The 24,393-nt window shown below is 46.1% G+C and overlaps 1 protein-coding gene across 3 annotated transcripts in view; it reads right to left on the bottom strand.

Annotated features, from left to right (window-relative positions):
- Positions 1-509: 509 nt before the first annotated feature.
- LOC128889685 (E3 ubiquitin-protein ligase TRIM9) overlaps positions 510-24,393 on the bottom strand; it is a 41,368-nt gene continuing 17,484 nt past the window's right edge. For 2 of the 3 annotated variants that reach the window (XM_054147534.1, XM_054147535.1), the window contains exons 4-10: positions 12,717-12,812; positions 10,053-10,446; positions 8,994-9,026; positions 6,588-6,760; positions 3,737-3,875; positions 2,849-3,079; positions 510-2,526 (exon numbers count right to left, since the gene is read on the bottom strand). In XM_054147534.1, the coding sequence (XP_054003509.1) occupies positions 2,198-2,526; positions 2,849-3,079; positions 3,737-3,875; positions 6,588-6,760; positions 8,994-9,026; positions 10,053-10,446; positions 12,717-12,812 (1,395 nt within the window). In that variant the 3' untranslated portion in view covers positions 510-2,197. The remainder of the gene's footprint in view (positions 2,527-2,848; positions 3,080-3,736; positions 3,876-6,587; positions 6,761-8,993; positions 9,027-10,052; positions 10,447-12,716; positions 12,813-24,393) is intronic. The other variant, XM_054147536.1, reaches the window with a different exon arrangement.

Here is a 24,393-nt window from a genome sequence, read left to right as displayed (position 1 = left end):
TCGACCAATCAGAGCGCGCGTAGACCGTTGGAGCGGCCGCGGTAGCGTAGGCTACGCGCTAAGCGGTCGCGCTTGCACGCGAACAAGTGACTCGACGTGCATCGAAGCATCGACCTAGCGCGTAGCCTTCGCTACCGCGGCCGCTCCAACGGTCTACGCGCGCTCTGATTGGTCGACGTTTTCCGTTAATATCTCCTCAACGAAGCCTCGGACAACATTTTCGCTAAGGAAAAAGTTGTTCAGAATCGTCTCAGCTACCCCCCATTTCCGGCTCCTCCCCGACTTTTGGGACACCCTGTATAGCTTGAATTTTAACCTGAGTGTATCTTATAAGTATATTGAGAGACGAAAGAGTTTGGGAAACGCTGCTGCGCGTGTGTGTGGAAGATGGTTAAAAAAGAATAAAATAAAGGTTTTAAAATCTGGAATATAATTACTGGAAAATGGAAGAGTTTCGTCGACTAGGATCGCTGGATTTCCTGGGAACGGCGATAAGTAGACGATTCTGCTTTTTGGTGCGTTTTATTGATCGGATATAGTTGTAAATACAATTGGCAAATTCATCGTCGGCAGTACAATCGAAGTATTTATATACAAATATGTACAACGTTGGCGTTGATCCTCCTCGTCGCTGGGAGGAGCGGTTTCACGAGGGTGTGTGTGCTGCAACATTCGTTTTAACCCTCTATCGCATGAATTTCATTTCTTTAAATCGTTAAGAAATTATTTCTTAATTGTCCACGTTCTGGAAAATTTCCTTGGCGAACTTTAAAGATATTTATGTCAAAGGCTTGCAAGCACTTTCTTCGAGAGTTCTTTTCACTGGGTACGACGTTAAATTCTGCATCAGAGGGTTAAAAGAGCTTCAATTTCCATTTCTCGTCGCGTTCAACGTTCGTTCGCCGATTTCGAGGTACAAAAACGATTTAAAAAATGCGGTAAGGGATGAGAAGGGCGAATATACGAGCTACTGACGGCGCGCGAGAAGAATGCTACAAGCTCCGCCCATAGAATACGTCACAGGGCGACAAGACCGCCACGCTGATCACAATTAGCTAGCTACAGGGGCAGGTGGCTATCTCACTCTTCTCTCGCGTCGATCTTACGCGGAGGATGAGCTGCGTGAGAAAATGGCTGAGAATGTGGGTGAGAGGATCCAATCGGGGACTAGAAAACGTTTACTCGATTCGTTATTTTACACTAAAGCTTGACGAGTCTGCGTGCGTACGTGCTTGTTTGCATTGCATCTCTTCCATTCGAAAATGCGTCTTATTAAATATATCGATAGAGCTTAACCTTACAGCTATGCAATTACACTTATACGTGTCGATATGGATAAGAATACGATCGCGCGCGATCGCTAGACGGAGAACACTTCTATTTACTCACTGTTCCAAGAAAACGGCAGTGTTCGATTCGATAAATCTCGCTACTGGCAGTGACTCTAGATCAAAACCCGAGAAGGTTCCGCGCATCTGAAAGCTCGTTATCGTCGAAAGAGTTCCTCTTCTCGAGATTCTTCTCAAAAATGCAGGATTATACTTGTTTTCTACATTCGCAAGGAACGTCGCCCAACTGTAGAGAGCGCAGATTTAAGTGAAACTTTGCGGACAGATGGAGCTATGTAATAAATCTTATTTATCGACAGTCGCGTAATATTTTTCAAAGCTTCATCCGTACGCAGAGTTTCGTCAAAATCAGTATCCCACGGTCGAGTGATCATCCTTCTTAGAACAGCTCGTTCTGTTCGTCCCTGTTTCGCCGATAGTGTCGTCAACACCAATCATTTGTCTCGGAAAGGACCATTCTCCTGTCCTATCCTCTGCAACTTTTTTTTCTACGAAATCTCTCAAAAAATGGTTAGAGTGCGTCGTTGAACGTTTATTACGAAATTACAACGCGTTTCCGATCATCGTACACCAGTCGACGACTGAAAAGTCGTTCGTCGCTCGAGACCAGGACACCCCATCGTCTACGATGGGTCCAGGAGTCGAGCCTCTGCTTCCGAAAGTCGTCGTCGAGTAAACAATAAATTAAGATCCGAAACGAGGGCCAGGATCGATCAGTTTGTCTCGCTGAGGCTCTCCTCGACGATCTTCTCCAGCTGACCGTCGAACTCTCTGGGCCTCTCGAAGCCCATCGCGCAGGGTGATCCGACTTCTTGCAGCAGGCCCTTCTTCAGGACGTTTAGGTACCCCTAGCTCTGAATTATGTCGCTTATGTACTCTTCGTGCAGCGCCAAGAGGTGACGCGGCACGTCCAGAGCCGTGTGCAGCGTCACCGTGACGCCTCTGTTCAGGCTGACCGCTGGATAGAAGACGCCATAGAGGTCACGGAACGCGATCCCGCCCTGAGGTTGATCGTTCACGAAGAATCGAAGCGTGTGCGTGGTGTCCAAGTCGAGGAGGACGCCCACCGTCGAACCCTGTTGCACGCCACCTTCTGTCCTCTGCGCGTGGCCACCGCCGTGCATGAACCAGGAACGCTGACGGTCTATGTACATGCTCCAACCCTTGTCGTCCTTGCCTGTAGAATCAACGGAATCGCTCGAAATACGTGGCACGCGGTGCAACTGACGCGAGAGATGATAAACGATGGGTTAACGAACAACAAATAGACAACTTTGGCGAGACTGCTCTCAGAAAAGGGCAAGGTTCAACCCTCGCGTCCATACCCTAAAATTTCGTGCAAAGTCGATACTCGAGGTACCTTGCGGGGATGGTAATTTGGTAGATAACTGTTTCTTGTTATTGATCCGGGAAGCAGGAAACGTAACCTTTTCCACTATTTTTAAGCGGACCGGGTAGCGTCAAGAATAACGATCTCCTTTTTTCATCTTTCCACTCACCCAACATTTGATCCCGCGACACGTCGGCTCTGGCGATGCCAAAGGCTGGATCGGTGTCGCTGTGATAACGATCGATGGTCAATTCCCAGTAGTGGACGCCTCGGGAAAATCCGACGCTCGAGAGGACGACGCGGTGCTCGTAGCCCTCGCAGGACGCGCTCATCGCGTCCTCGGAAATTGATACCTCCTGTGGTATACCGGACGCCCCCGTAGCCCAGGAAAACCACGCCACTATCGCACAGAACGATGGTAGTTGACGATAAATAATCCGCGGAATCGATTCGAGTCGATACGCCGACAGGACCATTGTTCTCGATTGACGAGCGACGGAATCGAGTGGGCAGTCTCGACGCGATATCCGACCCGCGATTACGAATATTGGAAACTGCCGTCGCGTCTGGCTTCCCGAGTCCTCGCGAACCGAGGCCAGGCGAAATCTTTCGTTAAATAAAAATGTCGAGTAACGAACAAGAGGTACGTTAACCCTTTAGCGAATCCTTCGCTCACTCTCGACCGGGATGTTTATTCTTTACAATTTTTAAACAAACTTCCCACGATCTCCGCGATGAAATTCACCCCCTGAATCGTGAGCTTCTAGTTTCCAGAAATTAACGAGCGAAAAGGTCGATAAGATAGTAATCTCGCGACGCGATCCGACAAATGAAGGACGGCCGACGTCGGTTCGCGATAGTCGTCGATATTTTCGACCGCGTAATTTACCAGCTACGAAAAACGCATTAACTCGAGTCGTCAGTTTCGGTCGTTCATCTTCCACTCGATACCCGACGCGTCGATTTTCCATTTGAGCTTCTCGACCCGAGGGAAAAGGCGAGAAGGTGGAGCGAGGAAAGGTGAGACTACGGGATAGAGGTACTAGGAGAGACTCACCCTCTGCAGTCTGGAGTCCGATCAGCTCCGAATACTCGCCCTCTCCCGCGCTGTTAAACGCTCTCACCCTGGCGTTGTACAAAGAGTTGAAGTGCAGCCCGTCCACCGTACAGATCGTTTCTCGACCACAGTACACTTCCTGAGCAAACAAACCAGAGAACATTCACGCCTACAGACAGATTTTCTAGGGACGAAACGTTTTTATCCCTTGCTATATGGAATATTTATAGTAATATCAAACGGGTCGCAACTGTTTGAACTATGCCGAAATGCGTTCGATGACGACTTGCGTCACTTCTTGTCGAACTCGACAGACTTTCGACTTTTCTTTATTCTTTACGCTTTATGCGTTTATATGTCGTGTGCCAAGTACTTTAGTCTAAATAATAATATTACGTTAATCTTATGTGCAATTTGTTTGAGTCCTATCTGCCTATCTCACGCCTTCTTCCTTTCCCTCGCATCTTACAAGCGTAAATTGTATAACAATAATTTTGCGCGAGCAATTGACGAAAATTGCCGTAAATCGAAAGGATGAAATAAATCTGCCCGTTCAATACAATTCAATTTCCAACGAAAAACGTGGTCCATCAACTTAAGCTTCCAGAATCTTGTCATCCTTGTACACTCGCCTGAAAGGATTCCGTTCTTGCTATCGCGGATGCACCGTCTGGCGCCTTTAATATTCAAATCGAGCTCGTTTCTCGCCACGATGCTCTCGTTTTCTATTTCTCGCGATATTTTCGCAGGATTTTCCTGAATTCGCGGGCGCGAATCGAGCCCCTCGATTAATGAAAACGGAAACGGCTTTCCGTTCCGTCTCGAAACGAATTTTCGCTGATGGAATTTCGATCCATTACTTTATCCCTATGAAACCCATCTTATTTGAATAATATTCGTATTTTCACTTTACATCGAATTTTAACGTCACATTGCATAAATCCTTTGTATAATAAAGACACGATATCGTCATATTATTGTTACTATCGTTAAATCACAGTTACCGCCACACATATATAAGTCGCAATGTGTCTCCGTAACCTTTACGAGCGACAAGCTAATGGTATTTTAAACGACGTACTGGTTTCCTTTAAACTTCACGGTGACGTAATCGGTATTCGTTCGATGCTGCAGAGCAAACTGCGAAATTTATGACGATGACGAGCCCCGGTGCCCGTTTCACCGTGACATTTTTCCGCCGTCGAGCGTTCTTAATTAAATCTGAAAGCATGATCACGCGATATTATACGACAGCTTAGCGTCGACGCGGATCACGACCGAATCTCGAGTATCCCGGCGATTATCCAGAGCTTTCGCGATGGGCTTTCATTAAAATACAGCGAGGGCCCCGTTAATCGAACCTCTATCCTTCGAATACTCTATTATCCGTATAGTCTATTATCAGGTGGTTCTATTATCCGGAGCTTGTTCTTGTGTGAAAGCAGGCGTTCCAACGTTAACCCCTCGATGCATGGGCAATTTGTGGCGAATGGGAATTATTAAAACCGATTAAATTCAATGAAGTGACAACGACATTCGACGTGGAAATTAATGTTCAGTTCACGAATATTAAATTACTGGAAAACACGAACGCGAATTTTTGCGAAATACAGAGTGCATCAGGAGCTACTTTAGCGTTGAAATTCAACCGCTGAAACAGGTCAACGAAAAGCTTCTAAAAACATGTGAACTATTTGACCTGGTTCTTGAGTTACCTGCGAATAAAATTCAAGCTGCCTGGTGCTCAGCAGACATGGAATAATAAATTCTTATAATAAACAGCAAGTTCAGCTTGCTTAACTCGACTGGAAATGCCTGCAGACGATCGTTTCATAAGGTTTCTCAATCACTGGAGTTAGAATCATCCTTAGAATCACCGTGTTTCAACACTAATGCTGTCCAAACAAATGTTTCCAAAGTGGTCCCAAAAATAAAACGTTTACTCGCATAAACTTTATTCCCCCACCGGCTATGGCGCGTCCTGTATATCAGAGGGAAAAAGTGGAAGAAGATAAAAGTGGATGCGAGGATCGATATCCGAGAAGATTGCAAGAGTTGAACCGAACGATCTGGCCGCGTCCCTTTCAGCTTTTCCATCGCGACGCTGTCTCTTTTATTTCTGTAACTCCGCTAACGAACTTCCGTCGCGCGGTTTTTGTCCGCGGCGTCGAGAGACGAACTTTTCCAACTCGCGAGATGGTCCCGCGGGACGGTACTCCGGTAAAATTAGTTTCCACGACACTCCGGTCGACCCGAATTAACCCCAGCGCCCACTTTCCCGCGAAGACAGCTGACTGCCAAGAGGAACGAACGATTTATTCCACGCCAAGGACGTAAAACGCTCTGGCTCAGCTCTTCTCAAAGCGCGGTCCACGGAATCGATGGACCAAGTGGGATTTCTTCAGCTATTCAACATTTCTGCTGCTTTGACTCGCGAACCTCGAAGACCTATTCACGTTTAAGCATTGTCGAGAGATTGTGTCGATGCTTGCTTTGTCACAATTGAATCGGAGCTTAAAATTCAGCTTTTCAACGCCGATAAATGAATGTTTTGAACAGCTGAGGTTGATCTCAATTCTCCTCGCCGTGGAATCGTTCAGTGGTACTTTAAGCACTGAGTTTGATCTAGAGGTTCCAGAAATAGAAGAGCTTGCAACTGGTGGGTGTGTCTTAGACGGAATCCGCTAGAAGTGCCGTACCGAAGAGCCCTTTAGAGGAAACGTAGCTGTCTGTAGCTCTTGCAACTGGGAATACTACTTCTTAAATATGCGATCTTTCGCGACGAACAAATTGTTTGAATTATTTGGAAGACATAAATGAAAGAATAGAAATTCTGACTGTTGCGGCTCACCCTGAACTCTCCCCCGCATCCGTCGTCCAGTTCCAGAAGGTAACCCTCGATAGCAGGACCCCTTTGACCCGCGCAACCTACGATTCCATGTCCAGACGGAGGCTGCCAGGCCACCGTCACGCTGTTGTTCTCCGCGCTGCATTCCTCAGGTATCAATAACGGTGCCCCGGGAGCTAAAAACGTTCGCTGTTAGACGATCGAGTGAAAACGAAATCGATGAGACAGGAAAAATACATAGATAACCAAGTAGCACATGCTTCGATTTAAAATGTAATTATAATACACTTGTTGGAACGTAAAGTATTCCCGAGTTCGCGCAAGGTAATTTTCAAGCACTTTTTAACTAAACTATTAGACTTACGGGAAACCATTCGAAATAGGTAATTAAATGATTGTTCGACGCAGTAGAATTTTAATTTTAATACTATTTATCATGTTATCGCACGAGGAAGTAACGTCCGTGCTCTACGAAATCTTCCAAAGAACTGATCGGACGAAGAATCCAATGTTTATTTAAACATCCTCTCACGCGTCCCGCGTATCAGGCGTCGATCGATTTTTGTCGGTCGTATATTCCAACAGAAACTAATAACTGCTTCGAAAGAGTGGATGGAACTTAAACCGAACATAAAGAGGTAAATCCTCGTAGGCGGATCTTCCTGCGAAACAAATGTCTAGAATAGCTCGAAACAAGAGGAAGTAACCGGCGCGATCGAAAGAAGAAAACTTCCTAAACTATTTACAGATATGCCTGCGAGACACATTCCGCCGATAAAACTTCCCCGACCGTCTCGAGGAAATAAACTTTGGTACACGGTTCCGCCATTCGAGAATACATTCCGTCTGAAGATTTCTTCGACGCGGCGAGAGGAAAAATTCCTCCGGATCTCATAGGTCGAGCAACGCTTCCAGTGGAACGTCTCGAGGTACTGCGAAGCGAGAGGAAGTACCAAAGGGCAATATCCAAACTTATCGAGATCGCAGACGTAAACGAAACCAACGTTCGTAACACCTTAACGTTTCCTGCCTTTATCGCCGCGTTTCACGGCTCCTCGGTCTTTCTTTTACCCCGAAAACCTTCGACGTGGACTGCTTTTATATCCGACGAAATTTCTGACTTGCTCTCTCTCGCGTTTCTCGTTCAACGAAAGTTGGAGTAGCGATAGCGAGAAAAAGTAGAAAAAGTTCGTTGTCGGGACTCTTTTTCAGGATCGATTATTTATGAAAAAAAAAATATGGAAAGCTCGAAGACAAAAGAGAACCGTACGCAAGGATCGCACGCGAGGTTTTACTTGTCCGATGGAATTATTACCGATTTTACGAGGACAATAAAATCGAACGGTTTCGCGCAGCTAACGGAGAGAGATCTCCGCTCGACAACGCCACCGCGATTATTCGCGTTTTACGGCGGGCAAACGAATATCTGTGTCATCCGGGTTTACAGCGATCGCTGAGCGCACGACAAAGTTCATTTTATCGGTTACAGTTTCGGAACGACTCGGCCACGTACACATCGTAACGGCATCGTAAAGCATAAAAATGTGTTTCGCGTTTTCCCAGCTTCGCCACCGCGGACCAGACTCGGATAATTCGATGTCTCGTATCTAGGGAACGCAACCGTTCCGGCTGCGTTCACAATTTCTTTAATTTGATGCGCGCCCGTTCCCTCGCGGCGCGGCTATTGGCTCCCTGGAAAACTTTCCGAGCTCTTGGAAAACAGGGCCTCGCGCGAGCTTCCTCGATGTAGCGAATTTCGAAACAATTTTTAACGACTCTCCTCCCACCAATGTAAATATTTAGCTACGGAATTCTCGTGTAGAAATAAAACCAGCTCGTGCTTTCGACTGTTGGGAATATATTTATTCGACGGAATGTTCAGCGAAAATTCTCTTGCTTCACGAAAATATATTTTGAAGATAATAGGTAGCGATAACGATTATTATTTTCCTTAACGAAACGAAAGATAAGTCGTTGCTAAGTTTTTAATACTCGCGCTGAGCATTTCGAACGTAATTCGATTAGGAAATGATCGAAACCTGGCTATCCCTGCTCCGAAGATTTGCTGCCACGGTAAAAGGAAACGCGTACGTACTCGCTCCTTCTACAGACAGGTACGAGTAGTACGAGTCGTCTGAGGTGAGCTCCTTGTAGACGACTTAATACCCTGAGATCGTTACGATAGTTAAGCTGGCAAAGTCGTTGCCCAATTAATCCAGCTTTCAAGCAATTTAACGAACGACAGAGAACGCTCGTCTAAAGGATCCGCCGCTGGGACCTCGAGGAGGGAATTATTAAAAAGTGCTTCGTGGGATATTCGGTTCGGATTGTGGACATGCTTCGCGTAGATCAGCCACGTCGATACGTATTTTTTTGAGACGAGCAATCTTTTCTCTCGATATTAATTACCTGCAGTTGGAAATCGGTCTTCTCCCTCGGATGCTGCGTCCAATATGAGGCAATCGTTTATATACGATCAACGATTAAAGCTAAACAATTTTTGTTAACGCGTCGAGTGTCTAACGATTATTGTAACAAATGTAACTCGAAATAGTTCTGTACTTCAAATTATCTCAACTTAATCTCGGTCATAAATTTACAAGTACCCGGGTTCATTTACGATAAGCACTATCAGTTCTAAGCGCACCTGTAACAGATGCGGCACTCAACCTGTCAACGAGATCATTCGATCGACATTTCGGTATTTTCAACGAACCAGAGCGTCGAATTTATCGCGGCGAGCACTGTCAGTGTTTAAAAATACTCGAAAAGGATCGATTCAATTCTCCAAAACGTCAAACTATTTTTGATCTGCAGTGAAACTAGGTATTACAAAATGACGAGGAGCAGAAGTCAAGAAGTAAATGTTACAGACGGCCAAGGATTATATAAACGGCTGAAACATTTAATTAATCGTTAGCCGGGATTTAATTAAACCAGCCAAGAGGAATAAACCGCGGCAATCCATAATTTTCGTAATCCGTCGTTACAACAGGCAGCAAGCGTATTAAACCGTATATAAACCGGTTAGCCAGAAATCCCATCGAACGAAATGGCGTAGCGCGTTCCTCGCAAGAGTGATTTCCGGTATCTCGCAACGAAACGCGTTTCGCCAATTTCCGTGGTATTAATGGGAGAAAAAAATCCGGTTATACACAGCGCAGCTCGAAACTACCGAACAGCCTTCTCGTCTTTAAAATCAACCTTTCTTTATACACCAACGAATCTTTTTCTGAAAATAACACTCCGTATAAATATTCACCTTATCCTGTGCATCGAGCACATACCAGCGAAAAGTCTCATTTTTACGAAAGAACCAAGAGTGCTACAAGGATTCGACGGGCATTGTATTTCTCGCCCCGACAGCTCTGGTTCGTTCCAGCGTGAAAATTCGGGTGGCGGGCAAATAATAGCGGAGAAAGAGAAAATCGAAGGAGTTCTACGAGTTCTCGATTCGTAGAGACTCACGTTTCAGCTGGACGAAGGTGAGCTGATCGATAGCACGCCGGAGAGGTTTGTCGTCGAGGGTGAGATCCAGCAGTGGCAGTCTCGCGATTTCTTGGACACCCTCTGCAGCGCCCCAAGAGCCCGCGGCGGTCGCCGCCCTGACAGAGAGCATGCCCCCGATTTGAAGAAAGGCGCCGCTGTCGGTCTCCTTCAGCGCCTCGATGCAAAAGGTGAGAAGAGCAGTGGTCGCCTGCAGGTGAGAGGCGCATCTGGTCACTTGGTCCCTCAAAGAGCGCACCCTCGCCTCTCTGGTCTGACGGGCGGCTTCGATCAGCCGTGACTTCCTCGCTTGCAGCACGCTCACCAGATTCGCCACCCTGTCCTCCACCTCCTCCTCCAAAGCCACGCACTCCTCCTGCGAAAATAACACAGCCGATACGGTATTAGTCGAGTGGGAGAATAAATTAAAATATAGGGGTGGGTTGAAATTTGTGTGAATGGGAAAGATGGAGCCATGCGAACCTCTTTGGGGAGCATTAAAATAAATACAAATACAATATTTGCGGATAAAAATAAATTCCTGTTCAAGTTCAATTTTTGTAGGCACGTTCGCGAAGATTTTATCTCGCATAAAGATCCGCAGTCTAGTTATAATAAATAAAGCTTGCGTAGTATCCGCGCCTCCCATACCCAACGATAGGGAGTCAAATGAGAATACGAAACGCAGGGTACGGGATTAGTCGTGTCGGTAAAGCGGTCGACTGTGGATCCGAGGATCGAGGGTTCTTCGTACCTTATTTTTCGTTTAAATTCCTACGTTTGTGTTATTATGTATCGGGGTCTCTTTGTTGCAAGTTGGTACAACAACCCCGCGTATTGCGCAATTATCGTTTATACAGTTGCATGGCCGTCGAGAGTACAAATTACTGTACAAAGGACCCTATTACGTGAAAAACCAGTTCGTGAAATAAGCACATGCGATTTCGAGCGACATCGCGTGACTTGCAACGATCATTTCGCTTCAAATGTAACCATCGCATTAACCTTAATGCGCTCCTTTTCAATCGCCTGATCGTCGATTCGCCCGCGTAAGCTTCCAGTTGCTTCCATTCAGGAGGCAGCAATTCTAAAATTTACTAGACCCCTTTAACACTTTCGCTGCGGATGACGCACATGTGCGTCCAATCATGTTATATATATATATAAAATGAGTTACCACAAATATATGTTTTTCAAAATAATCATATTAGAATATTTGTAAGAAATTTTTCATTAAACAAAAAAATATCATAATTGCAGCTCCCAGGGAACGGCTACTCTTATTTTCGTCCTCTGATCCCTCTCTGTATGTAATACAAGAAAATAGATGATCCTATTTATCTACAAAGAGCACCCTTATTATTTCAGCGGTGCAAGGGGATGCCCGCGACTCGATGTTTCGACGATCGCAGCGACTCTTGGACAAACTTGAACTTCCACAACGGTTTCTCGCAAGTTGCCAGAGGAAGGAGGCCTTGTTTCTTCCGAGTTTGTCCTCGCGAGATTTCAGAGACGCTCGACGAAACAATATGCAAATGCAAAACGCCGAGGGTAGACGAACTTATAAATCAACTCTTGTAAAACGCATCCGGAAGTGGGAAATCCAATTGTTCGCGTTTTCCCAACGACAGCGGGAAGTCTTGGGAATTCATTTGGCCACCGGTCTTTTCGCCGAAATGAGATTCAAATGTTATTTGCACCCCGACCGCCCCCATGTCGTTTTTCATTTTCGCGGTAGCCTCCTCGTAACGGGACGAATTAACAACGACAGAAGGGAAGCTTGTACAGAAGTTGTTAAAACGGTAATATATGACAATTGTTTGCGAGATTCGTTGTCAGTATGTACCGTGCGATGGATGTATGTTCCAGAAATGGCATTACGATATATTTACAACCTACCTGTTGCTACGAGGTCGAAGAAAAATAGCTCGGTGCTTCGACCCCCTCGATTATGCGATCAACCCTCGCCTCTATTAGATCGGATAATCGAGGGACTGCGCTTTATTTCTCGAAGCAAACAGCAGGTGTTGCGAAGAATCTCTATCGACAATTTTCGGACCATCCCTTGTTTGTTTGGCTAACCGTTCTGTTCTAATTCAAGTTCTAATAAACTTATAAGCATTCTTCACAAGGAAGACTCTGGATTCGCACTCGTTAGCTCGATATTAATTCCAGTTCTCTCAACACCTCTAAACGCGCTAATGCGATTCTACCTCTGCACTGCAGCGTCTAAAATAATTCCGGGCCCCTCTAGCGGCAATTATTTCCGGAAATGAGCAGTCGCGACGGCGGTTGGAAGGGAATTCCATCGAAAAGGGCCAGGTTTCTGTTCGAGGGAAAGAGCGAAACGCGAGATCCGACGGTATTATTAACTGGTCGAATATAATTCGTTCCCTGGGCTGGTCTCGATGTCGTATCCTTTGTAATTTCGCGTGCGAGAGGACAGCCTGGCGAAGATGGAGCTGGAAACGGAAGGGACGGCGACAGCTGATGCAATTAACGCGCCGCGTCCTTCCGTAATTTCACGGAGACCAGCCTCCCCTGGCGTCTCTGTTCCTCTCCCTCCCTCCCCCTCCCCCTACCCCTCCCCATTTTCGTTCCCCCTGGACGCGAAATTTAAAAAGGACGCCAAAGGCGGATACTCACGTGCACTTTGTCCGTCATTCCTTTGAGCCTCTGAATGAATTCCGTCGTCGAGCGTGCCCTCTCCGACAGCTGTTGCAAATTTTGCGAGAGCTCCGTCTGTAATCACATCAAACGGCTCGCGTGAGAACAGAAGCTAACGTTTCCCTCCTAAGAAGTTACAAATTTGCATGAGCCCCCGTATGCAACAATTCGCCAAATTTACCGCGATCGGAGCGTGAAGGCGAGTGATAGGATCACCGTGACCGCAGATTGGTAATTACGAGTTCACGACAAATTGGCGAGACAATTGAACGAATCAGTTCTCGTAGTCGCCGGGTGACATATCTATTCATTTTTGACGTGTAAAGTGTTGCAAAATAATTCTTGATACGACGTGAATCTTTCTTTTCTATAATTCTATATATAATTCTATATATAAAGAAATATATATTTAGAATATAGAAATAAAATATAAATTAATACCGGAAGAAACGATTCATATCTTTTAAACTCTCTTTATCGGTGCTTTAACCCTTCATTTGGATCGAGTAGAGCTTCCAGGGTTTGCGTAAATCACGCAAACATTTCTAACAGCCAGAAACTCGTGGAAAAAGGACGAAGATGAACGTTGGTATTCGTGTCTGGCTGTTCGCGAGTTTTCAGTTGGACGAACGCGTATCGTTCGTCGACGTGGCCAGCTCCAAGTCTGGCACGATAGATGGAAACGTCGAATAAAGAGAAAAACGACCGATGCAAATCAGATCGAGCGTTCGGAAAAATTTCGTCGGTTGAACCCCACGTAATCCGAAGAGGAGAGACACAAATCTTTCTGTGACGAGGATATTGCAGACAATTTTTCTGTATCTTTATATCTATTGATTGGACCAATTAAATATTAACTTTTCAGAATAGTTTCTGTGATATTAACGTTTCAGCATTCAGTCCTCGCGTATAGTTCGAGCGAAAAACCGACCGAGGACCAAGGCTGACCTAGGATGACTAACGATGGCCAGGGAAGGGCCAGGGAAGGGCCAGGACTGCCCGATATTGACCGCTACTGGAATCAGTGAACTCAGAATTCAGAATACTTTACATTTGCAAAATATAAATTTTCAACGAGGTCGCGCGATATTTAAAATTGAATAGAACAGAGAACAGGTTTGGCATAGGAAAATAGAGTTTGGGCGAGGTCGGGTGGCGTAGCCGAGCGTGGGGGTTATTCCCCGAGGAAAAATAAAACGAAAATATAGAATAAAATTTGTCCCAGCAAAAGCTCGTTCTCGATAAAATCGAGATTGAAAATTTGTCAGGAACACGTGCGATCGAGAGCTACGCGAACGCGTATCGGCCATCGTTTCCTATTTCTACTTGCGTTTGGCGTTTCTTGATACAGACATAGTATATGTTATTGTATATGTTATCTATTCAACTTGGGTCTGATTATTAAAAATGAAAGCAAGTCAATACGTAGAACGTACGAAGGTGTACTTGAACCACTGCGTGGCAAACAGCATCGCAAGTAGAAATAGCGAGTATTGGTCAGACGCGTCAACCAAAGCAGTTTTATTGAAAAGGGAAGCTCGTATCGAGAAATTCTACCTTTTTATTTCTCATTCATTTTTACGCGAAGAATCGTTCTGTGCACGGTTGTACAATTCTCGTCCTGTAGATTGGCAACGCGAACCGGACATATCGGTAGATTCTCCCTTGCCTTTTCACCGTCGTTTCCACAGCTCTCGTTTATTTTTCAGCCAACCACGCTGAACAACGTTATCGGATCATGTCGTTTGGTCGATAAACTAGTCATGCGAGTCATATATCAGAAATATAAAGACTCCATTACACATACAGTTACTCCCATAAGTATTCGTACCCTCTATATCTCCAGAAATTTCTTTAAAAATTTCTTTAAAAATTTCTTTAAAAATTTCTCTTAAATGAATGCATGAACATTTACTAGGGATAGAGGCTACGAATACTTACGCGACCGACTGTATTTCCGAACATAATGAACTTTCTACCTCCCGCGATAACCTTTAATTAAAAATCGAGAACCTTATGAACAGCTCCGGTAGTTCTTTCCTCGCTTGATTTACGACTTCTCTCTATTTCCCGTGCCGACCGTGCTTCCCCAGGTCCTGGAATCCCGCGTAATATGTGCTCGTTTCTGTGGGTTCGTGGCGCGAAAAGCTCGTTCGCAGCACACCACTCGAAGAGTCTGAGAATGCGGGTACCCGGTTGCCGGAAATATTGAATTAGAACGGCGACAAAAGGTGCTCGAGAAACGCGTCAAGGCCGACATATCTCAAGACGTGCATTTTACCCTTGATGCTGCTCGAGTATTCAGTCGGGGCTGCTGAAACCTTACTTTCGCATTTAACCCTTTCATACCTAAACCCTCGCGAGATACTTAGAACCACCCGAGCGAAATATTACCGCGAATATGTCATTCTCAATCCCTTGGTGCATATCTAAAACAACAAAGTGAAATATCGCTGGCAATGCATCACTCGTTCCAGTTGATGAAACGAACAACGAAGAAGCAGATTTCTTTTGTATTTATAAAACAAATCAATTCTCTCGATTATCCAGGGTGAAATTTTCCTCGTCGAATTTACCAACGGATTCGTCATTCTTTCACCTTGGAATTAAAATCACGTCTGATTTTAATTCACGCGGCATCGCGAGGAAGAGTTCGCAGGATCTGTTTGCCTCTTTATCCGTCTGTTCGCTGTCCGTCTATCGTCCTGTCCGTTTCCTGATGTTCGCAACTAGACCCAGCAAACGAACAGACGAAAGCCGTCTGCCAGTCGTTCGTGTCGGAGAGTAATTAAGTTACTCCTTTCAGATTAGCCTCGACCGCGACCCTGCTCTCGCTAATTTCCGCAGCTTTCCCCGCTGAATTCTCGAACGGAAATCCCAGAGATGGCTGACGTACCTCCGCGAAATTCTTCGCGAACTAACTCGGCTCTTTGGCGGCCGCCCCATCCGTCGTATCGTTAATCGTTTGCTTCTCGTTACACGTCGGGAAATCCCAACCAGTCAACGCTGCGTGGCTTCTCGTGATACCGCGCTGCGCCTTCGGATTATCGCAAATTATGTCTCTCAGCTTGTTACGAATTTCGAACTCACTCGAAAGTCGGAGCCCACTTGGACTGAGGGAGAAACAACTCCCAGCTTTTGCATATCTGGTTAAGTGGAGATACAGTATAGGAATGAAATCATGCTCGGTCGGTGGTAGACGAACTCGTAGGTGAGCACGGCACACTCTGATCCCCTGTTGCTGAGCTCGGTAACCTCTAGACGTCCGTAACTTCTATAACCTGAACCATAGTTGAGCGTGATAGTAATTACTCTACCTCTGATTCGGTAAGGATACGTTTAGATAGAAATTACTCGTGCGCCCCCAAAATTCGGTGATCGAAACCTCCGGCAGGTACGTACCGGAACGTGGCAAGCTCAGTCGTGTTGCACCTGTTAATTAAGCGGCCCGATCGAATCTCATCCGGCCGTTCATAGGCAGTAATTGCAACAGTCAAGGGTGCTTGGATCGACCCTCGCGGGCCATTCTCCTTCTGCGAGTTCTAACGCGGCATCTCGGCTCTCGAGCGTTATTCGATAACGCCAATCGCGGCTATTCTCTGCTCGTTTCGCCCTCAAAATTCTCTTTCTTTCCTTCCTCTTTCGCGGCCCGTTCGTATCGGTGGATCCCAGGGCGCGTTTACATTTACAGTCGGTTTAATGTTCGGTCTAACGATGACTTCGATGACGGCGGCTGTTCCTACATCGACGAGTATAACGACAATATTTGCACGATTTGCATATATCCTCGATATTCGCGTGTACCCTGCATGTAAATGCGCATTTGCATATAAAATATCCATTTGGATAAACACGGTCGATCCACTCGTTTAAACGCATCTTGACGGGTCGGAGGTGGAGAGGACGGAGGTGGAGAGCGTCAACCACGGGTTTATCGTAGCACCATCTGACCCGCCGGTCGATCGTTCGTTTCAAGCCGCAACCGAGCGTTCCACGTCTAGCCAAGATCGCGCGGCGTTGTTATCGTAGAGTCGCAGCCCACGCGATTCAGCCCCATTCCGTGAACAGTCGAGAGAGAGGTCGGCTGAATGTACGAAACCCGTGGGAGGGGTTGGAAGCACCCTTTTCATTCCGCCGCGAGCTCGTATCTCTTCTCCCACTCGGCGTCTCTCGTTTACCACCGCGCCCTAACCGTCACCGCCACTGGCATTCGACGCAGGCTGCCAGCGAGGGATACCGAACACGATCCTGCGTAAACACGATATCCCTGCCAACGGCTACGCTACCGATCGCAAACCAAATGCAACTCAACGCAAACCCTGTGCCGTTCCATTCTTCGCCAGTGGCTCTCATACTTTCCCGCCTCTGATGGGGAGAGGGGAGGGGGAGGGTGGGGGGAGGGGGGGAGGAGGAGGAACGTCAACCGGAACGAACGGGATCAATCAAGTCAAACGAGTGATTTATTACGAAAATATCCTGATGATCGAGATTTTTTTTTTCTTCAGCTAGTCAACCCCTAACCAAAATTCTAGGCTTCGAATAAATTTCAAGATTGCCGATGTGCTTGTCTCGTTTCCATCTTTGTAAAATGTTCGAAAGAGGAAACGAGAAAATTCTACCCCCAACCCGTTCGAGTAGACCTGCTCTCGATTCCAAGATTTTGAACATCTTCAACCATGCCACGATAGTCCTCGGATTTGTATCCTTTTCACTGTTTCCTAATCTTCGTTAAATCGCTGAAAAATACTTTATGCCACCGTTCCGTGCGAGGTCCGTGAAACTGCGCGACTCTGTGCACCACTGACGTGTAGTCCCTCCGTGTATTCTTCCTTTCACCAGCCTCAAATTGGCTATCACAATGGACAGAAACGATTACAATTACCGCTCCATTTTAAACCAATTTAAACTTCATGCTTTGCAAGCACGCGGATTGATCGACGCCGTCTATCATTCCAACGTTATTAATGGACAAATTCGTGTCCCTTCTGTCGTAACGGTAATTAATCTCAATGAATACGCTATTCACTGATACGGTCACTTCGAGGTGGAGCTTTCAAGCGGCGATACCGTAACAGGGATTATCGTCGATTATTACAAATTATTCGATCATCATCTTTCTCTCGGGTATTTTTCACTTCTTAATTCATCCCTTCGCGCCTGTTTAAAGGGTGAACAATAACAATTACTCGTGCAGCATACCGTCGACAAACTATTAGGCACCGAATGGACTTTCCTACGGCCCCCATTGGTGAAAATAAAAGTCGCTCTATTGTTTCAATTGTAGTCTCGCATTGTCTCGCGTTGTTCGGTAATTTACAAGCGTCCCAGCTTGTTTATCGCTCTAGCATGGACTGTCGGTGCTCGAAGGTGAAACTTTAATTTCCATACAAGCGGCGAGAGAGGAAAAACCGCTCCGATATCGGTGACGAATATTCCGAAGCGATCCATAAATCGTTGGGCGTGACTTAACTGCGCGCGACACGTAGATAAAACGCTATTTACGGGCTTGGTTGAAATTTAAGGCTCCCGCGAAATTATTCTGGAAAACGTTCGAGGCGATTACGAAGCCAGCCTTTTAGATACGATCTGAGAGACTCCGTCGCCTCGATTAACAAGATAACGCGTAGCGAGTTCCTTCGACGTCTCCCCGACGGCGACGTCGGACTCGACAATCTGGAACACCGTCTATCCTCGACGAAATCTCGCAAACAACTTCGAGATTAGGCGAACGTTGACTTCGAGACTCTCGTTCGAACTTCACTTGTACGCGAACGACGAATCGATAGAGTATCTATGAAGAGATTTGTAATAGCGACGTCAAGGTGCGCTACCGTAAATAATCCCAAGATTATTGTACGCCGATTCGTACACGCAATATCGATCTCCGGAATGCTTCTCTAGAGAATACGCATCCGCAAGCTCCACGTAGCCCCTAACGAACGCACGCGTTATCGTTTCCCAGAAAAGATCCAACCCGAGGGGAGCGCGTCTAGAGACACCGCAAGTTGCGCGATACAACGAGTTAATTAAGGAACACGTCGTAGCACAGACGTTTAATTAATTGGCTTTCTAGCTGCGAAGGTGGGTCTGCACGACTGAAAGCGGTTCTCGCGGATAGAGCTACCTGAGTGTCTCTCCGAGGTGCTCGTCGCATCTTCCGGACAGACAGAAACATAGATCACAATTAACGGTCTCGAATAAGATCCGTGGTTGCGCCGGGGACGGAAATGGTTGCGCGACAAATGTTCGACTCGAGCACGTATACAGGACCGAGTTGCATAATCAGCATCGGATCCGACAGTCTAGGGAGCTTCTGTCCCGTCGCTGCCTCTCCGTTTCCATCTCGATTGCTCTGACTCGCCGACGAGGTAAATGACCCAATTACCGTCGCACTTTGTGTCCAAATGGATTTTTCACTTCACTGTTCAATAATTGTACTCGTAAATAATTGTGAATCGAGTACCTTTCAAAGGCACTAGCCTAGGTAATTTTTAGTCAATCTCTGTATACGATGTACAGGGTTGCATTCGTTTCTCGCAACATCGCGCAAGATTTAAACGCGGCGCGCCACTCTGCCTAATTTTGTCATCTATTAAAGATGTCGCCAAGGTTAGTTCCAGGATATGTACATCGTGCGTGGTGATAAATTGTAAAAGATTATATTTTTATTTCGTTTAAAAGTATCGATCCGTGCAGCTGGATCCACAGACGAAGCGTATATTTTTTGCTTTTGTTGCGGTTAATTAAATATTCAATAAATACATTTTGTCTAACACTTATCAGTACGACCAAGTGTTGTTCCTTTCTTTTCGTTCAAACACAACCTATATCTACACGATGATTAACAAATTCAAACCAATTTCTACGTACTACCGCTACAGCTACAAGCGCGATAGCCTGGAGACCTCACCCTCGTTTGGCCAAGCAATACAATCGTACGAAACGTGCAAACGTGACGATGTTTGAATTAGGTGGACCCGACCCACCCCCCCCCCCCCTCCCCCCATGCTCGACTAAAAGGTTGGAACGTCCGATTCTTCGATTCGTTAGCTTTTTTTCAGCCACGCGACGTCGACGATACCGTTTCGCAGTAGTTTCGCGAACCGACGAGAATGGAATAGTTTGAAAGGGACCGACAGAGTTCATTACGAGCCCGAGTCGAGTTGACGCACCATGGGGTGTGTACTTTTGTACTGGAATGATGCGACGTTCTCGCCCTTTCTCGCTTTTCCCTTGTTTCGCTTCGAGCTAAACGCGACCAAGCGAATCCACCGCCAGACGAGACGAGACGAGAGAACGAGAGGAACGACCTGATAACGTCGGAGTGACCGTTCTCCTCAACGTTGTCGCGACTCGAGGCGTCCAAGTGGGGGCCACGGGCTTAACGATTTTTCCTTCAACAATTTTTACAACCGCCGATTCGTCAACCCTTTCCATCCACAAAATTTCTACGGGACTACATTTCGCGTGTGACGCGAGATTCGAGGCAATTTCGTGCGGCTTCATCTATAATATACAGGGTGTCCCAAAACTCGGGGAGGAGCCGGAAATTGGGGGTAGCTGAGACGATTCTGAACAACTTTTTCCTTAGCGAAAATGTTGTCCGAGGCTTCGTTGAGGAGATATTAACGGAAAACGTCGACCAATCAGAGCGCGCGTAGACCGTTGGAGCGGCCGCGGTAGCGAAGGCTACGCGCTAGGCGGCAGCGTCAATGTCCTTCGATGCACGTCGAGTCACTTGTTCGCGTGCAAGCGCGGCCGCCAGCGCGTAGCCTTCGCTACCGCGGCCGCTCCAACGGTCTACGCGCGCTCTGATTGGTCGGGGTTTTCGCTTAATATCTCCTTAACGAAGCCCCATCCGACATTTTTGCAAAGGAAATTGTTGTTCAGAATCGTCTCAGCTACCCCCCATTTCCGGCTCCTCCCCGACTTTTGGGACACCCTGTATAATGCGAGTGTCCTTTTTCTCAGGAAAATACAGTAATGTCCAATTTAAATTTCATTCATATTTTTTTCCAGCAATGTTCACCTTGCATGCACAACGTAGCAGACTTTCAAAAATAAATTCTCGATTGCAACTTCTTTTCTATCCTGCTAAACGCCTCTTCTTTAGTATCTTTTATAAAAGTAGCCGCGAGAAACGGCGCAGGAGACCTCGAAGAACAATTGGCCCGAAAGTTATTGGTAGTCGAACGATATTAGCTCTTCCAGCGCGCAAATGGCTCTGATCGATCGTGATCGCTCTTTTGTCTGCAGACGTCTCGGGACAAGTACCTAGACAGAAATTTAATTCGTTCCCGTGCGCTTCGTCGGCAACTTGATGGACCCCGATTGTAGCGTCGATTAATCGAATCGCCCGCAGCAACTACGAACATCTGCTCGTCTCGAACTTGTTCGGTCCGACAGAAATTTTCAAGCTGTGCACGGTCTACGATTCGAGAAACTGTATCAGCTGTTCTTCGCGTTTTTAATTAAAACATTAAAGAAACTATTTCTTACTGGCAAGGGTAACGACATTTTAACAATTTTGTGAAATCATCTTGCGCGCTTCCGACGCGCAAATTGGGCCCGGCAGCGAATTCGTTTGCATCGTAAAAAGTACTCGTTATTTATAGACACGATTCCGTAGCAGCGCTTCCGCTCGATAACCGAGTATTTCCATACCGCGTTGTTGTAACCGTATGGTAATAACGTCGTGCACCTTGTCGAAACGCGATCACTATCGCTCGGGTTGAAAGACAGGTGTCAGTTGTACCGAGGACCTGTACAGGTATCTCAAGCTCCGCGTGACGTGCAAATAGCTGGGGAGAAAATTACCCAATCGCCTAACGAATTGAACAGGGTCGAATCGAAATTCGGTACTTCTGTTTTACATTCTCCACGTCGAGTGCTTCGCCCTTAAAATATCTATAATTTTCAGATTAGAAAAGTCGGTGCTTCTCGATATCCAGAGGAATATTTTAATAAGACTTCTACGTTTTTAACGCCTCTAGAACCGATCTTAACATTTCGTGCGTTTCATTAGGGACCTCTACAGTTTCGATGTACTTTATATTCCATCCTCTTAAGATGTTTTATTTGAGTCCATTACAATGTATATATTACAAGACGGGTTGACAGAGAGGGGAACGAAAGTGATTTCGTAATCAAAGGGCTGAGTTCGGTGTAATTTCCTCCGTACAAGCCGAACCATCTGCTCTTCGAGGAAAAGTTTCCTCCTTGATACGAGATACGGTTAAACGTACAACGATCCGCTGCGTAACGATGACGACGACGATGCGATATCAAATTATGCAAATTAACGGGGCCGCTTCGGGAAATTATCAACGTCGGGGAAAAAGCTTTTTCTCGCAAATAGATCCGACGTTAAATGCTTGTAAGTTAAAAGCAACTCGTAATGAGAAAACAAAATAAAGGGGAGAATAAAAAGTTTTAAACGTCAGCGAGATGGGCTTGAACGTGTAAAGATAAGGTTGAACGTTGGACGGTCTTAAAGAAGCACGGTTATTTTATAAACTGACGTTTCCGTATTAAATTTACCAAATTAGTTAAGAATTTTCTCTCTCAGGCAAACAACCTAATTTAATTGAAGACGAACGTTCTCTCGTATGGACACCGTCTAACACGATTTTTAAATACACTTCCACAACTGCTCTCGAATATTTTAGACGTGAAATAAGGAAAAAATGTATTCCAACCGAAAAACTACTCGCGAAGCGTTCGTCCAACGATTTCAGATGTTCCTCGGCATTCTAACTCGTCGCCCCGGCATTCCCAGCTTCTGAATTGCTAATTTCTTCTCGCGATGAACTTTTTTATTCGGGTCTCCGTCTCACTTCGCGCTTCTCCCTTATATTTATCGTTGCAGGAAGAGCAGCGTGCAGTTGTTCAACGTCTACTAGAGCCAGGCGATTCTCGAGCTGTTACGAAACCGGTAACGTAATTGGTACGAACGTTTCTCATTATTTCGTTGCCTCAGCTATTTCCCTCGAGAAGCAGAATGAAAGTTTTTCGAGCGAAAATCGATTCGCGTCGGGGTACACCCTCCTCCTCAAACGTGTGTTTTTGTTTCGATGCGCCCAGTTGCATTATTACCATTTCGAGCTCACTTGTGCGCGTCAAACACCCGCCTCGGTTCCCTTTATTATTCCTGAAGGTCCGAGGAAGAATCGAGGGAACGATTTCGTGGTTTGTCGAGTCGCGTTCCGTGGGAAGCAGTAAATTAATAATCGAGTGTAATCGTTGAGCGATGGAAAACTGAATTACGGTTTGAGTTCCATTTAGAAGTCTAAAACCGAGGTCTAGGTCCCGTTTAGAAGCGTAGAATTCACGATAAAGCTCCCGAACGTTAAAAAAGCCCGATACAAGGCGATACCAATGCCTCTAGCGGAGCTACAGAAACAATAAAGGGAGCCGAGGCTTTTGACGCGCAAAAGTGAGCTCGAAATGGTAATAATGCAACTGCGCGCATCGAAGCAAAGATACACGTTTGAGGAGTAGGGTGCACCCTGACGCGAATCGATTTTCGCCATCTATCGTCTTAATAAAATATACTCCGTCTCCGGTCAGATTCGGCTGCTCGCAGAGAATAATTGAACTCTCTCCAGACCTCTGATCTCCCTTAACTTCCTCCGTTGGACGAGACTACGGGCAACAAACAGCTTTCACGGAAAAGCTTCCCTGCAAACTTGCACCACGGACGGAGCAACCGCTCGATCTTCGTTAGAATTTCTCACGCCGATAATTGGCGGCGTTGGTCCAACTACAAAGTCTCTAGATGTAATCAGTTTCGTGAACTTGTCGACTTCTCCAATGGGATGACGCAACTTCTCCTGATAAACTTGGAACGGTGCCGAGAAAAACTACCACAAACGGATGTGTAAAAATAAACCGAGAGAAAACTATCATGCCTGGAAAAACAAAACGGGCAACGAAAGAGATTTGCTCGCGGCTCGTTTAGGGGAAACTTTCGTGCACGCTATCGCGATTACGCGTTCTTAGGCTGACTTCTATTTTATTTACGCGAGTCACGGGTTGCAGGTACTTTAGTTAAAAAGTTGATTAATCTGCCCGGTGGGAAAGATATCGGGTTGAAAAGGAAGAACTCGACGGAGGATCATTCTCTATATTTATTATATTTATTTCTAAAGTAAAATTTATCAGTCGAACAAATTTGCAACGAAGAAATTTTTGTAAAGAATTAATAGATTCTCTCAGTCCTTTCTAGTAGTAAAATTTCGAGTGAAGCTAGCGTACACTTCTCCTTTATTCGGGTGAAAGTGGTGCTTCAAAGTTTCGAGCCGCGGTGTATACACACCGTGTTCCTCTACTTCCAATGTTTAGCATGCACCCGGTGTTTCGTCGAGCGCACCAGGTTCTTTTGCCCGAGCCAGTTTTCGTTAAGCCATCTCCACCGACACGCGCGCGCCTCCTAACGTTGCTCTGTCACGTACTCGAGCTATGTAAAGTCTCGTTAGGCCAGAAAGCTGTTCGAACGTGCAGAAAAGGATTTTCTCCTTTCCCCTCGTTCCTTCGAGGAAACGGATTCTCGCGCGAGATACCAGAAGAAATCCTGCTAACGCCGGGAAAGCGTCTATCGGTTTGCCCTGCGCGTTCGAAGGGAGCGATTCAACTTTGCTGGGCAAACGAGCAACAG

This window comes from Hylaeus anthracinus, unplaced genomic scaffold, assembly GCF_026225885.1.
Source record: "Hylaeus anthracinus isolate JK02 unplaced genomic scaffold, UHH_iyHylAnth1.0_haploid 11997, whole genome shotgun sequence".
NCBI classification, from domain to species: Eukaryota; Metazoa; Arthropoda; class Insecta; order Hymenoptera; family Colletidae; genus Hylaeus; species Hylaeus anthracinus.
The sequence above is the reverse complement of the archived record's forward strand: the minus strand, read 5'-3'. Positions and strand labels throughout refer to the sequence as shown.